The 17,282-nt window shown below is 46.3% G+C and overlaps 1 protein-coding gene across 3 annotated transcripts in view; it reads right to left on the bottom strand.

The window, feature by feature from the left end:
- The window catches only part of LOC147123367 (3',5'-cyclic-AMP phosphodiesterase 4D-like), a 480,913-nt gene extending 464,042 nt beyond the window's left edge, over window positions 1–16,871 (bottom strand). For 2 of the 3 annotated variants that reach the window (XM_085971668.1, XM_085971676.1), the window contains exon 1: window positions 15,529–16,855. In XM_085971668.1, the coding sequence (XP_085827794.1) occupies window positions 15,529–15,617 (89 nt within the window). In that variant the 5' untranslated portion in view covers window positions 15,618–16,855. Of the gene's footprint in view, window positions 1–15,528 lie in introns of all 3 variants that reach the window. The other variant, XM_085971653.1, reaches the window with a different exon arrangement.
- Window positions 16,872–17,282: the final 411 nt, after the last annotated feature.

Raw genomic sequence — 17,282 nt, 5'->3', positions numbered from 1 at the left:
CACTGCATGTGGTAGAATATTGGGTATACTTGCATCTTAAGTTAGGATTAGCTCATGCCCTACTATACTCTTAGTGGTATCTACTTGTTTCCAGATCATAAACAAGGGCTTTGGGGTTTGGTTTTCACTGAAAGATTGGTTGAATTGTACAATGTAATCTTCAAAACAGTGGTAAGACTCCTGGAACCCCATGCAATAAAATCAGAATATAACTTATACAGTCACTGCGAAGCAATGGCCCTCATCAAAGCCTTATTTCCAGGTCTTCTTTTGAGTTTTGTCAATTTTTTTAGGCTATGTCTGCTTTCTATTAAGTTTGGTAGGTTGGCTTATATATGAAAGTACCATCTTGAACCAGCAAGCATACACCAACGTGAATAATTTACCCTCAGTATGGAAAATAACCTGATTTTAGACAACATGCCATTTTCCTGTTACAGGAGCTGAGCTTTTCATCGACTGGAATCAATAATATGGGTGAAACAGAAGATTAATATGTGCAATATTTATACATATATTGTAAGAGTCAAAGTGGAAAACACTAAACAACTGTGTGACTTTAGGAAATTCTGAAGAGTGGAAAGATAGATTTTAGATCCAGTTTTTGATAAATGCATAATCTGGTCCAAGCAAAATTCTGATGCAACCGCAGCAATCCAATGTGCCAAACTATATATCATCCAATATTAATGTACGCAATTCCTGATCCAAGTGTAGTTGGTACACAGTTAAACCAAAATCTGATCCAGGTGAAAAATGTTCTCCAAATAACTGTTCATGCTCAGAACATTAATTTCACTTAATTAATCCACTGCAAAATTTCATAGATCAGCAGCAGCATATTTTACAACTCTTTGCTTCTCCATAAAACATGGCTTATTTCAAATGGAATTAATAATTAAATGTCTGTGGTACAAAACATTGGAAAATTGATTTTTTTACAATCCTAAACCAGGCATAAACACAATTCAGTTGCAACACTTCTTGGCAATTTAGTCATACATTTATCAAGATTCAGCAGTATACCAAAATAAAATTACATCAGATACTTTGATGATTCAATAAATTGAAATCAATGGGAATCAGGGGGAAAACTCTCCACTGGCTGGAGTCATACCTAGCACAAAGGAAGATGGTTGTGGTTGTTGGAGGCCAATCATCTCAGTCCCAGGATATCGCTGCAGGAGTTCCTCAGGGCAGTGTCCTAGGCCCAACTACCTTCAGCTGCTTCATCATTAACCTTCACTCCATCATAAGGTCAGAAATGGGGATGTTCGATGAGAGTGCCCACAGCACCTGGTCTGCACTCAAGGCCTCCACAATCAGCACCTGTGAAGAGACGCTCGGTCACTAAACCAGGAAACACCAAGACTGGTTCGACGAGAACGACCAGGAGATCCAGGAGCTAATAAGCCACAAGCGCAAGGCATTCCTGATCTGGAAAGAGCAACAGAACTCAAGAGCAAGAAAGCAGCTCTACAGACGCCTGAAGGCCGAGGTCCAACAAAAAAACTTGTGACCTAAAGAACAGATGGTGGGTGGAGAAAGCACAGGAGATCCAGCAGCTAGCCGACAACCACGACGTGCGTGGATTCTTTAGCACAGCCAAGACCACCTACGGCCCAAGCACCCAAGGCCCTACCCCACTGTGGGCCAAGACCGGAGAGGTACTCATCAAGGACAGAGAGGCAGTCAGTGCCTGCTGGAAGGAGCACTTCGAAGATCTCCTTAACCGAGACTCTGCCTTCGACGCGAGTGTCCTCAACTCCATCCCGCAGCATGCTACCCGCCACCACCTCAGCACAATCCCAGCCCGGCACGAGATTGAAAAGGCCATCTGACAACTGAAGAACAAGGCCTCAGGAGCAGATGGAATCCCCATTGAGGCACTAAAACATGGCGGAGAAGTACTATTGCCGCAAATACATGAACTAATTTCTCTTATTTGGAAGGCGGAGAGCATGCCAGGGGATCTCAGAGACGCCGTAATCATGACCATCTTCAAGAAAGGCGACAAGTCCGATTGTGGTAATTACAGAGGAGTCTTCCTGCTGTCTGCCACAGGGAAAGTCATCGCAAGAATCCTCCTCAACCGTCTTCTCCCAGTGGCTGAAGAGCTCCTCCCAGAGTCGGATTGCGGATTCCGCCCACTCGGGCACAATGGACATGATCTTCACCGCGCATCAACGACAAGAGAAATGCAGGGAACAACACCAACCGTTGTACATGGCCTTCTTTGATCTCACAAAGGCCTTCGACACCGTCAACCGTGAGGAGTTATGGAGTGTCCTCCTCAAACTCGGCTGCCCTCAAAAGTTTGTCACCATTCTCCACCTGCTTCACGACGACATGCAAGCCGTGATCCTGACCAATGGATCCACCACAGACCCAATTCACATACGGACCAGGGTCAAGCAAGGCTGTGTCATCGCACCGATGCTCTTCTCGATCTTCCTGGCTGCAATGCTCCATCGCACCCTCAGTAAGCTCCCTGCTGGAGTGGAGCTAATCTACAGAACAAACGGGAAACTGTTTAACCTCCGTCGCCTCCAATCCAGATTCAAGGTCGTCCCATCCTCTGTCGTCGAATTACAGTATGCAGATGACGCATACAGTATGCGCACACTCTGAGGCCAAACTCCAAACCATCGTCATCACCTTCACCAAAGCGTACGAGAGCATGGGCCTTACACTAAACATCCGTAAGACACAGGTCCTCTACCAACCTGACCCCGCCACACAGTACTGCCCCCCGATTATCAAAATCCATGACGAGGCCTTGGACAATGTGGACCAGTTTCCATTCCTTGGGAGCCTACTGTCAACAGGGGCAGACGTCAATGACGAAGTCCAACACCGCCTTCAGTGTGCCAGTGCAGCCTTCGGTCGCCTGAGGAAGAGAGTTTTTTGAATACCAGGACCTCAAACTCAGCACCAAGCTCATGGTCTACAGAGCAGTAGTGATACCCGCCCTCCTGTATGCTTCAGAGACATGGACCATGTACAGCAGGCATCTCAAAGCACTGGAGAGGTACCACCAATGCTGCCTCTGCAAGATCCTGCAAATCCATTGGCAGGATAGGCACCCCAACGTCAGTGTTCTTGCTCAGGCTAACATCCCCAGCATCAAAGCTTTGACCACACTCGATCAGCTCCGATGGACGGGCCACATTGTCTGCATGCCCGATACGAGACTCCCAAAACAAGCGCTCTACTCGGAGCTCTGGCACGGCAAGAGAGCCCCAGGTGGGCAGAGGAAACGCTTCAAGGACACCCTCAAAGCCTCCTTGAAAAAGTGCAACATCCCCACCTTACCTGGGAATCCCTGGCCCAAGACCACACAAAGTGGAGAAGAAGCATTCGGGAAGGTGCCGAACACCTCGAGTCTCTTCGCCGGAAGCAAGCGGAAACCAAGCGCAAACAGCGGAAGGAGCGCGCATCATCCCAAGCACCCCACCCACCCGTCCCTTCAACCACCGTCTGCCCCACCTGTGACAGAGACTGTAGGTCCCGCATTGGACTCATCAGTCACCTGAGAACTCATTTTTAGTGTGGAAGCAAGTCATCCTCGGTTCCGAGGGACTGCCTAAGAAGTTCAGTTCCATTTGCAACTCCTCAGATAATGAAGCAGTCCGTGCCCGTGTGCAACAAAACCTGGACAACATTTAGGCTTGGGCTGATAAGTGGCAAGAAACATTTGTGCCACACAAGTGCCAGGCAATGACCATCTCCAACAAGAGAAAGTCTAACCAACGCCCCTTGACATTCAATGGCATTACCATCGTTGACTCCCTACCATGTTGAGGGTCCAAGATGGCTCCTGGGCTGGCAGCTCCTTTCTGAGCTGCTCTTCTCTTCAACTGTATCTGTGGTCATCCATTGCCATCCTTTGCCCTTTCTTCCATTGCCTAAGATACCCTGCCTCTGATAGTGAAGGCATTTCAGCCCAAACTACAAGTTTAAAGCTACCCCTGCAGAGTCCACTGCCCATTCCCCGGCGAATCTTTGTTCTCATTGAGCTCTTTTAGCCAGAACACTGCTGAAACTTGACTTCCATCACTGGATTCCTCGCGAACAGGACTTTGTTGCTCTACTGACCACATGGTTTGACTCAGCGGCTGTGGCTCTGCTCTGCTTTCCAACAACAACAACTTGTATTTATATAGCGCATTTAACGTAGTAAAATATCCCAAGGCGCTTCACAGGAATAGTATAAGACAAAAAACGACACCGAGCCACATAAGGAGAAATTAGGGCAGGTGGCCAAAAGCTTGGTCAAAGAGGTAGGTTTTAAGGAGCGTCTTAAAGGAGGAAAGAGAGGTAACGAGGCGAAGAGGTTTAGGCAGGGAATTCCAGAGCCTAGGGCCTTGGCCATCAATGGTTGAGCGATTATAATCAGGGATGCTCAAGAGGGCAGAATTAGAGGAGTGCAGCTATCTCGGGAGGTTGTGGGGCTGAAGGAGATTACAGAGATAGGGAGGGGCGAGGCCATGGAGGGATTTGAAAACCAGGAAGAGAATTTTGAAATTTTCAATCGCTTCAAGTCTTATGCTGCTGAATTCTTCTGTCAAATTGGTTTCCGATCTCCTGGACTTCTCTGGGCATATAGACTATGTTTCTGCTTTGAACTACACTGGATTACACCACTACGTTTCTGCACTGGACTACACTGTAAGACTTACCGGCTGTGTCTCTCTCTCTGCTGCTAAAAGATTTTTTACCTTTTAAACTACGGCTGTGTCTCTGCTGAACTGGTTTTACTGGTTTTTCAGCTCTGCTGGCTTCTAGCTAGCAGCTGCTGCTTCACTTGCTCTACCGGTTGTGACTTGTTCTACCGGTTTTCAGCTTTGCTGGTCGCTGGTTTATGGTTTTACTTTTTCTCCACTGCTTTGATCTACGGTGACCTCCAACTTGCGTCAATTTCGCCATCATCTTTCTGCACCGCTACAGACTCTCATTCCCACAGCAACACCTCCATCCTCAAAATCTCTACCCTTCAAATAGCTTCTGGACTTCACTCGCCTGCTTTGGACAGCGGTTCATCGATGCTCCTTGCCGGCCCCATCCTGCTTACGTCGGCTTTGTCCATCCATGGGACCTCTGGCTTTGACAATGGTCTCCCTACTATTGTCTCCAACCTATTCCCTGCTACCAGGAAATGTATTATTACATATAAACCTGAGCTTTTCCTGTGTCCATTCCTGTGCGCACTTTGGCTGCCGCTCCAGACCAGAGTCATTCAATACTTTTGCACTTTTTCCCCCCTTTTCCTTTTCTCTCTATCCCTCCCTGACCACATTTTCCTATCGTCATGCCTCCTTTCATCTCTCCTCTCTTGGATACTCTGCCCTCCCAAATCCCTACCCCAATCTTTCATTGATCTTCACAGAATCACAGAAACCCCACAGTGCAGATAGAGGCCATTTCGGCCCATCGAGCCTGCACCGACACATATCCCACCCGATCCCTGTAACCCCTACGCCAACACATATCCCACCCTATCCCCGTAACCCCACGTATTTAATCCCCCTAACACTAAGGGTCAATTTATCATAGCCAATCAACCTAACCCGCACATCTTTGGACTGTGGGAGGAAACCGGAACACCCGGAGGAAACCCACGCAAACACGGGGATGAGATGTATCCCAGGCTGCTGTGGGAGGCAAGGGAGGAGATTGCAGGGGCTCTGACACTAATTTTCAGAACCTCTCTGGCCACAGGGGATGTACCAGAGGACTGGAGAACAGCTAACGTAGTACCATTATTCAAGAAGGGTAGCAGGGATAAACCAGGGAATTACAGGCCAGTGAGTCTAACATCTGTGGTGGGGAAATTATTGGAAAAAATTCTGAGGGACAAAATTAATCTCCACTTGGAGAGGCAAGGATTAATCGGGGATAGTCAGCATGGCTTTGTCAAGGGTAAATCATGTCTAACAAATCTGATCGAATTTTTCGAGGGGGTGACTAGTGGGGTGGATGAGGGAAATGCTGTGGATGTGGTGTACATGGACTTCAGTAAAGCTTTTGACAAAGTCCCGCATAGGAGACTGGTCAAGAAGGTAAGAGCCCATGGGATCCAGGGTGCCTTGGCGCGTTGGATCCTAAACTGGCTGAGTGGCAGGAGGCAGAGGGTGATGGTCGAAGGTTGCTTTTGTGACTGGAAGCCTGTGTCCAGTGGGGTACCTCAGGGATCGGTGCTGGGTCCCTTATTGTTTGTGATCTACATAAATGATTTGGATGAAAATGTAAAAGGTATGATCAGTAAGTTCGCAGATGACACGAAAATTGGTGGGGTGGTAAATTGCGAGGAGGAAAGCCTCCGGCTACAGGACGATATAAACGGGTTGGTCAGATGGGCGGAAAAGTGGCAAATGGAATTTAACCCTGAAAAGTGCGAGGTGATGCATTTTGGACGGACAAATAAGGCAAGGGAATACACAATGAGTGGTAGGACCCTAGGAAGTACAGAGGGTCAGAGGGACCTTGGTGTACATGTACATAGATCCCTGAAGGCAGCGGAGCAGGTAGATAAGGTGGTTAAAAAGGCATATGGGATACTTGCCTTCATTAGCCGAGGCATAGAATATAAGAGCAGGGAGGTTATGATGGAGCTGTACAAAACGCTGGTGAGGCCACAGCTGGAGTACTGTGTGCAGTTCTGGTCGCCTCACTATAGGAAGGATGTGATTGCTTTGGAGAGGGTGCAGAGAAGATTCACCAGGATGTTACCTGGGATGGAGCGCCTCAGCTATGAAGAGAGGCTGGACAGGCTGGAGTTGTTTTCCTTGGAGCAGAGAAGGCTGAGGGGGGACCTGATTGAGGTGTACAAAATAATGAGGGGCATAGATAGGGTAGATAAAGAGGAACTTTTCCCCTTAGTGGGGGGGTCAATAACAAGGGGGCATAGATTCAGGGTAAGGGGCAGGAGATTTAGAGGGGATTTGAGGAGGAACTTTTTCACCCAGAGGGTGGTTGGAATGTGGAACTCAATGTCTGAAAGGGTGGTGGAGGCAGGAACCCTCACAACATTCAAGAAGCATTTGGATGAGCACTTGAAATGCCATTGCATACAAGGCTATGGACCAAATGCTGGAAAATGGGATTAGACTGGACAGGGATGGATGGGCGGCGCAGACACGATGGGCCGAAGGGCCTCTTTCTGTGCTGTAAAACTCTATGACTCTATGACTCTAATGTGCAAACTCCACACAGACAGTCACCCGAGGCCGGATTCGAACCCGGGTCCCTGGCGCTGTGAGGCAACAGTGCTAACCACTATGCCACCGTGCTGCCCTTCTTCGACCTTCCTACTCTCCTGCTGCTACCCGAGGCTTGACTCCCTCTTAGATAAGCCTACAGCTACCCTCTGTACCTCTCTTGGCATTCTTTAAAGGCCCATCGAGGCACTCGTTGCTGCCTCCTCACAAGCAGCAACCCCAGCTGTCCCATCCTACTCTCTCACTGACCTTCCCACCCAGCGCGCCCACTGGGGAAAATCTTGCCAATCTCCTCCCCATCCAACTCATCCTCCCCCAGCGTTGACCCTGTGGATGCTGGCAGTGGGGCAGCAATCACCGAACCTCACCACATATCCCTCCAGAATGTCTGTTCACTTGCAAACAAGGCCATTGCCATCCATGAGGTTATTGTGGACGATTGCATCAACACCATGGCCCTGATGGAAACCTGGCTGAGGGGTGATGACACCTTACCCATAAATAAAGCCTTCCCACCTGACTATACCTTCCACCACTTGCCCCGCTCAGACCGCCATGGTGGCGGTGTGGCTCTCAGCACCAAATCACACCTTGATCTGTCCTCTTACTCCTCCTGCACTTTCTTCTCCTTTGAGCATCTCACTTTATTCCACCCCTCACCTCTCATTTAAAATTCTCGTTCTCTACCACCCACCCAAGTACCAGTAAAATGTTATTACCGAGATATCTTCATTGCTTTCCTCCCTCAGCATCTGCACCGAATGACTTCTCATCCTCGGTGATTTCAACCTCCATCTCAATTCATCATGCTCTGTCTCCTCCGAGTTCACTAGCCTCCTATCCTCCCTAAATCTCTCCCTCCATGTAAACTCCCCAACCCATATTCATGGCTACCCCCTCAGCCTTGCCATTTCTCATGGCCTCGCTACTCCCATTGTGTCACTCGCAGATAAGGCCATCTCTGACCACTTCCTCGTAACGCTCTCCACCCACATCCCCCCACCCACCTCCCACCAACACTCACCACAACCCTACTTCCTTCTGTGTCCACCCCAGAAAAAACTCTATCCCAACTCTCTTATATTACAACTGCACTTATGAAATCCCAACTGTCCAGCCTTTGGCCCTCCATTTGCCATGACATTTCTACAGCAACCGAACTGCTCAACCACACCCTCACCACTACCTTGGATGCCCTAGTCCTTATTAAAACAATTACTCTCTCTGGCCGTTCCCCCGGTACATCCCTCATCTTTGCTCCCTTAAGTCCAAGGGACGCAGACTTGAACGGATATGACAGACAACTGGTTTAGCCATTCACCACCAGATCCGGCTGGACCACATAAAGCATCATCAGATCCTGTTCTCGTCTGCCAAAATTGTTCACTATTCCAGAATCATTCTGGAGTGCAAAGATAAACCCTGGCTTCTATTCTCCACTGCTAACCGTCTTCTCCACCCTCACCTCCGACAAGTGTGAGGTGCTCATGGACTTCTTTTCTAAGATTGAGACCATCCGTTCAGCTGCCTCTGCCACTTCCCTTCCTTTCCCTAGGCCACCGGGACAAACTTCCTCCAAGGTTCCCTCTGCCCTAGCCCTTAACTCACATATTTTTCCAGTTTCACTCCAATCTCCCCTCATGACCTCTCCGCACTCATCTTGTCTATGAGACCCACTTCCTGCTCCCTCGACCCTATTCCCACCAAACTGCTGACCACCCAACTTCCTTTTCTTGCTCCCATGTTAGCTGACATTGTTAACATTTTCTCTCCTCAGATACTATCCCCCTCTCCCTCAAATCTGCCGTCATCACCCCCTCCTCAAAAAACCAACCTTGACCCTGACATGAATCAGTCATTCATGAAAGAAAGACTTATGAAATAATACTGAGCAGCCTGCGGGTGGCACTGTCCAGGGAGAGTATAAATACTCAGGCACGGGCCCAGCTTGCACAGGACATTCTTAACAGGAACTAGTGAAGGACATAACTAGACCTCCATGTTGTAAAACAGTTGTTTTGTTTAACGCTTAGACCAAGTGCCTAGTAGTTTTCTTACATCAGACCCCTCTTGTCCTTGCAAACTACCACCCCATCTCCAACCTTCCTTTCCTCTCCAAAGTCCTTGAATGTGTTGTCGCCTCCCAAATCCGTGCCCATCTTTCCCACAACTCCATGTTTGAATCCCCACAACTCCATGTTTGAATCCCTCCAATCAGGCTTCTGCCCTTGCCACAGTACCGAAACGACTCTCATCAAAGTCACATGACATCCTTTGTGACTGTGACAAATGTAAACTATCCCTCCTCATCCTTCTTGACTTGTCGGCAGTCTTTGACACAGTTGACCACTCCATCCTTCTCCAATGCCTCTCCACAATCATCCAGCTGGGTGAGACTGCATTTGCCTGGTTCCATTCTTATCTAATTGTAGCCAGAGAATCACCTGCAACGGCTTCTCTTCACGCTCCCGCATCTTTACCTCTGGTGTCGCCCAAGGATCTGTCCTTGGCCCTCTCCCATTTCTCATCTACATGTTGCCCCTTGGCAACATCATCTGAAAACACAGCGTCAGTTTCCACATGCACGCTGACGACACCCAGCTGTACCTCACTACCACGTCTCTCGAACCCTCCACAGTCTCTAATTTGTCAGACTGCTTGTCCGGATGAGCAGAAATTTTCTCCAATTAAATATTGGGAAGACCGAAGCCATTGTTTTCGGACCCCGCCATAAACTCCATTCCCTCATCACTGACTCCATCCCTCTCCCTAACATCTGCCTGAGGCTGAACCACACTGTTTGTAGCCTTGGTGTCATAAGAACATAAGAAATAGGAGCAGGAGTAGGCCAATCGGCCCCTCGAGCCTGCTCCACCATTCAATAAGATCATGGCTGATCTGATCCTAACCTCAAATCTTCTATCACTCTGCATCCACCCGAACCCATGTGATCTCCCGGGAGAGGCGAAAAACCAGATAAAGACCCAATGGCCAATTTGGGAGAAAAAAATCTGGGAAATTCCTCTCCGACCCATCTAGGCGATCGAAATTCTTCCAGGAGATCACTCTGTCCCTATATTTTCTACAGTACTTACCTTCTGTAAAGGCGATCTCCACCCCAGCCAGGAACAGGAATAAAACCATCTCCTGAAATCTAACAGAATTAGAACACAGTAGGAGCAGAACAAGGCTACACGGCCCCTGGGCCCGCTCCACTACCCACAGGGCCATGACCATTCCGAACCCAGACTCATGTCCAATTTCCTGCCCGCTCCCCGTAACCCTTTATTCCCTTTACTTCTAGGAAACTATCTATTTCTGTTTTAAATTTATTTAATGATGTAGCTTCCACAGCTTTCTGGGGCAGCAAATTCCACAAACCTACCACCCTCTGAGTGAAGAAGTTTCTCCTCATCTCAGTTTTGAATGAGCAGCCCCTTATTTTAAGATTATGCCCCCTAGTTCTAGTTTCACCCATCATTGGGAACATCCTCACCGCATCCACCCGATCAAGCCCCTTCACAATCTTATATGTTTCAATAAGATCGCCTCTCATTCTTCTGAACTCCAATGAGTAGAGTCCCAATCTACTCAACCTCTCCTCATATGACCACCCCCTCATCCCCGGGATTAACCGAGTGAACCTTCTTTGTACTGACTCGAGAGCAAGTATGTCTTTTCTTAAGTATGGACACCAAAACTGTATGCAGTATTCCAGGTGCGGCCTCACCAATACCTTGTACAACTGCAGCAATACCTCCCTGTTTTTATATTCCAACCCCCTAGCAATAAAAGCCAACATTCCATTGGCCTTCTTAATCACTTGCTGCACCTGCATACTAACTTTTTGAGTTTCGTGCACCAGGACCCCCAGATCCCTTTGTACTACAGTACTTTCCAGTTTCTTGCCATTAAGATAATAACTTGCTCTATGATTTTTCCTGCCAAAGTGCATAACCTCACACTTTCCAGTATTGTATTCCATCTGCCAAATCTCTGCCCACTTACTTAGCCTGGTAAGTCGTAGTTGATCCTGAAATGAGCTTCTCACCACATATCCACAGCACAACTAAGACTGTCTATTTCCACCTCTGTAAAATCGCCCGTCTCCACCCTTGCCTCAGCTCATCCACTGCTGAAACCCTCATTCATGCCTTTGTTATCTCTACATTTGACTATTCCGACGCACTGCTGGCTGGCCTCCCACATTCCACCCTACGTAAACTTGAGGTCATCCAAAACTCGGCTGCCAGTGTCCAAACTCACACCAAGTCCCATTCACTCATCACCTCTGTACTCGCTGACCTACATTGGCTCCTGGTTAAGCAACGCCTCGATTTCAAAAATCTCACCCTTGTTTTCACATCCCTCCATGCCCCTCCCTATCTCTAATCTCCTTCAGCCCCACAACCCCTCGAGATATCTGCGCTCCTCTAATTCTGCCCTCTTGAACATCCCCGATTATAATCGCTCAACCATTGGTGGCCATGCCTTCTGTTACCTAGGCCCTAAGCTCTGGAATCATCTGCCTAAACCTCTCCGCCTCTCTACCTCTCTTTCCTCCTTAAGACACTCCTTAAAACCTACCTCTTTGACCAAGCTTTTGGTCACCTGCCCTATTTTCACCTTACGTGGCTCGGTGTCAAATTTTTTGTCTTATAATATTCCTGTGAAGCACCTTGGGACGTTTTACTACATTAAAGGCGCAATATAAATACAAGTTGTTGTTGTTGTTATCAGTATCCTGGAGGTCACCATTGACGAGAAACGTAACTGGACCAGCCACATAAATACTATGGCAACAAGAGCAGCTCAGAGGCTGGGTATTCTGTGGCAAGTGTCTCAACTCTTGACTCCCCAAAGCCTTTCCACAATCTATAAAGCACAAGTAAGGAGTGTGATGGAAAACTCTCCACTTGCCTGGATGAGTGCAGCTCCAACAACACTCAAGAAGCTCGACACCATCCAGGACAAAGCAGCCCGCTTGATTAGCACCCCATCCACCACCTTAAACATTCACTCCCTCCACCACCGGCATACCGTGGCTGCAGTGTGTACCATCTACAAGATGCACTGCAGCAACTCGCCAAGGCTTCTTCGACAGCACCCCACAAACTCGCGACCTCTACCACCTAGAACAAGGGAAGCAGGCACATGGGAACATCACCACCTCCAAGTCACACACCATCCTGACTTGGAAATAGATCGCCGTTCCTTCATTGTCGCTGGGTCAAACTGAGTGCAAACTCCCTCCCTAACCGTGGGAGTACCTTCACCACACGGACTGCAGCGGTTCAAGAAGGCAGCTCACCACCACCTTATCAAGGGCAATTGGGGATGGGCAATAAATGGTGGTTTTCCCAGTGACGCCCACATCCTGTGAATGAATTTTAAAAAATTAATTGTTAATTTCAAGAATGATATGGTAAAAGTTTCTGTCATGGGTGATGTTGGTGGGAACTGTGCAATGTGGAAGATCTGACTTACTTTTTTCTCACAGTTGTTCCTGCCTAATGATTATGATTACCATTTTTCATTTTGGCAAGCTTCCTTCTGCACAATGAGATGCCTGAAGGACCTTGTGCAAATTTAAGAAGAATTTTTAAGTGTAGCTGCAGCAAATTGAAGGGTTTCCATTTGAAATGAGCAGAAGGGAAATGATTGAAACTGTCCTCTATTGGTATGCAATGAAGGGTTCCAGACAAGATGCAGCTGCATGCAATGAAGCCAACCTGGTTGGCGCTCAACTGCTCTCCTCAGAGAAGAGCCGTTCAAATTGCCTGACTGGAAACTGCGGATATGGTGACTGCTCTGTTTAATACCCAGATAACCTGGTTGCAAATATGGAAGAAGATGGCAAACTGAGGAAAGCTGCTTCGATAATGCTATGCAGCAAAATCCTATTACACATATTTGCTCCAAGTACACATACCACAAAGTCCGTCCTTACAATGTGTGTCCTCAGAACTTGTCACACTTTTTCTGCCGGCCCCTCTAAAGCTATCATGCAATGTTGTAGTCCTTCGGCTGCTAAGCCTGCATGGCACATATACAGGTTTCAACTTACATTCAACATGGTTGTCACACTGAAATCTTAAAAGGAACGTCGCACAGGAATAGCTTGCAACCCAGCTTAATTCTGTAATATACGTTCAGTTACTGATGCACAGAATGAACTGTAGGCTAGGCACATCTGCTGCTAAATCCATTCCTTAAACTTGTACCAACTCAAGACTACTTCTCCCCTTACAGAACAAGCTAGCACATAATTAAAAGGGACAGATCCATACTGAAGGAGGGCCTGGAAATATCCTCGACTCTCTTTTAGGGAGCCATTGGGACACCCTTGGCGATTGGAGCATCGAGGGAGTTGAGGAAATTGAATCTGGATGTCTTCCCAAAGCTCAGAACTGGTAACGCCCTGCTCTTGTTACGTCTTGCTCACTCACTGCATACAAACAACCATGAAACCATCATAGACAGTATATTAGAATCCAAGCTCTGAGTGAGGGGGTCTCTTGGATCCAGTATTGTAAGATAGATCTCTCTTCTGCTATTGCAGGCTTGTAGGACCAACCTATCACCACTGCCAGTGGCCAAATGCAGCTCACAACATCCTGCATCATTCTTGAACCAATATCCGCAAGCTCTAATACAGCTACACATACCCTGGGAAATGCAGATAGTGAGCTAAAAGGAAGTGAATCACAGTGATGACAAAAAAATTATCAGTCATCTGTTCAATACATCTGTAGTCAAATTGACCGATACTGAAGCTGACCCCTGAGCTAGCCTTAGAGGAGGTGGGAGTGTTAAAATTGAGGGGAGGAAGTGGCCTTGACCGCCACTGGCACTTTTGTCCACATGGTAGCTGCAGGTCTTCTTGCAGCAGATGGCTCAGCTCAGCAAATGCCTTCATGCTCAACTTGAGCTTGTGGAGACAGTTTCGCTCAGTCATTACCAGGTAGCTTTGAATGGGCCTGTGGTGGCAAAGTGACAGACGCAAGCAGTCATGTTCTGGTGCTGTCTGATTTTGTTTTTGTTTTTGTTTCCGCTTCTGAATGAAATCCTGTGATAGGTGAGTGTTTAAAGAAATGTCCATATCTTACAAACGAGTGGTAGGAATAAAAGTGCAACTTTAAGGGATACCTTTCCAACAGATCATAACATTGTTGGCCTTTAATATCCAATTTAAATGGGTTATTGCATGGTGTTTGGTAGGAATGGGAAATTATGGGCTGCCTCAATTTGAATAACATTTTCCAACCGAATAAACATCTCCTGCATTCTGTGCAAGAGGCAGCATTGCTGGTGGACAACGAAGTCAGAAATCTTACATGCAGTGCATAGTGGGTGGGGAGCTGGCAAATTTCGCAATGTGCATTTCTCCAGCCTTCACTTGCCCAGTTTGTGACAGCCTAAGCACAGGATTTTCCACCTTACTGGATATATTCACCAACCTCAACCATCCCAGGAAGCACTTGAGCTTTGATTCTCTGCCCTGTGGCTCCCTTTGAGTGAGGCTCCCCCTTGTGAGCACGGGACCGATAAATTTACCCGTTTCATGAACATAGAATTTGTGGTAGTTGCAAGAGTCATGAATTCAGCCTCTCACATACTTTCCTTCAGGAATAGAGCTAAAATCTAAAAACCCTCAATAAGACAAAGTTTACACTTACTCAATGTATATATGCAGTAGATTATTCAATTTTGTGAGCAACTGAAAAATAGAAGTTTAAACTTAAGGCACAATAGCAGATTTTAGTGTTCCCAGATAATTACTAGGCTATGCATCACTTACAAAGGCATTCCTGCAAAGAATATACAGATTATTTTACGCATTTTAAGGTTTTACGCAATGTCAACAACACATACTTCAGAAAGATTTTGTAAATAAAAACAATTAAATATAGTATACGTTGGGCAATTGCTCCCATCTGCATGATAATCACCAGAATAAATGCAGCTATATTAAAAACTTATACATTTCTTGCAGAGTCTGGAATTCTTCATTGTAACCTTTAGCTGAATAACATGAATGTAATGATATATACAGCTACCTGTAAGATATATACAGTAACCTTTAGCTGAATAACATTAATGTAATGATATATACAGCTACCTGTAAGATATATACAGCAACCTTTAGCTGAATAACATTAATGTAATGATATATACAGCTACCTGTAAGATATATACAGTAACCTTTAGCTGAATAACATGAATGTAATGATATATACAGCTACCTGTAAGATATATACAGCAACCTTTAGCTGAATAACATTAATGTAATGATATATACAGCTACCTGTAAGACTTCACAATGCGGACTCGTTTCTTGCCTCTTAGAGAAATACGAGTGCCTGAGGCTCCTTCAGAATCATTGTAGAAAGCCATAAGCTGCTAAAAACTTAAACCTAGCAATAAGGTTTGATTAAAATGGGAAGCAGGCCAATAATGCTGTAAACATCAGAACATCTGATTGTCAGTGAGGACTTCCTTTTATTATGGCATGGTCAAACCAGGTTGTCGACCGTTGGAAGTGGAATTCAGATGGATTTTCTGCACACCAACACTTGCACTACACAAAAGATCTGGGTTAAATGCTCTTAACCAGTTATCTTATTACCACAGGAAAGCCTGTCCCTTTTCATAATCTATTCCTGATTATGAAATGCCTCTAATATATCACTGCTTTCTGCAGAAACGGAAACAAAAGCATCAGGGAATATGAGTTTGTAATTTTTTTTGGAAGCTGACTTCTTTCATAGGACAAGCCAAGCTGATAACTTAAGAATTCTATCCAAGTTTAATTTCCAGCTGCATCACAACTACTGACTGACGTCAGTTAACATCACCAACAGCTTGTCTGAAAGGACTTAATCATGTCAGTCCACTTGCTCAGATTACACAGCATCCATGGTGGAGGTTTAGTTGTTTTTAAAAAAAAAAAATTAGTCTCCATAACAAATTATGTTTGTTGGTAGAGTAAAAACAAACTTAAAAAAACCCCACCAATTGCTTGATCAACAGCCCAGCCACTTTATCCTTATAATGGTTAGGGCACCTTTTTCTGTCGTAGTTAACACACACGGAGGACAATCACATCATGACAGAGTTGAGATGGGCTTTCCTAGGGACTTAAATAGGTTGAACAAGGAACTTCCACATTTACTGACATCGTGATCACAAACCCACTTACTGCAGAGAAATGTTAAAGCATGAAAACATTAATAAGTTTGTATGCGTTCTAGATAAAAGATAAAAATATATGCAGCTACTTTTGTACGCATTCTAAATAAAAGTGGATCAAGTGCACTTGTTCACAGACAAACAATATAATTTATGGAAGAGAAGTATGTTTCCTTTTGGTTTCTTTGTGCAGAAGAGAAAAATATAAGAGGAGCACAGAATTGGCCTTTTAAATAATTTTCCAGGGCTCCCCTAATGGATCAGTGGATATGTAGACTCTCCGATGTAGTATAAAGCCATTCAGGCCAGGAAAGTGCCAGGTTCAAACCTAAGTCTTCACTGAATTAGCTGATCTTGGGCTCCTATTGGTAACAGGGATTCTGCATTTAGCCCCAGCCAGGATTCCAGATCACTTAGCAGTGGCCCTTCCTGGAAACTATACAATGCGTGAGAGCAAGATCAGGCTCTAATGACTCTCCCTTCAGGGTCCAACTGTCTGCCAACATCCACTGTCTGTCCTGTACCCCAAAGATGCCTGAAATGCATCCGACCCCCTATCAGGTTGGGCAATTTTTCAGGCATTCTTGGCAATTGCCTAAAACAAGTATTAGGCTCCTTTCATATGCTAATGAGTGGTGCAATTCCTGTTTTAGGATCCCATCCTGAAATCAGGCTGCCCTGAGCGGAGCAGGTGCCAGGCCTGGTCCACTGAGGTTTTCTTGCCGTGGATGCAACCTAACAAGCGGCTGCCAACAAAAGGTAAGTTGTTTTTCATATGGAGCCAGGAAGAGCAGCATTCCTCCCAGCTCCACAGCACTCTTGAAGATCACTGCCAGCTCGTTCACTTGCCGTCTCCCTCCGCCCCCAGCC

Source organism: Somniosus microcephalus, chromosome 2 (assembly GCF_052327205.1).
Source record: "Somniosus microcephalus isolate GS21.2 chromosome 2, FLI_Smic_1.0, whole genome shotgun sequence".
In the NCBI taxonomy this organism is placed as follows: domain Eukaryota; kingdom Metazoa; phylum Chordata; class Chondrichthyes; order Squaliformes; family Somniosidae; genus Somniosus; species Somniosus microcephalus.
The sequence above is the reverse complement of the archived record's forward strand: the minus strand, read 5'-3'. Positions and strand labels throughout refer to the sequence as shown.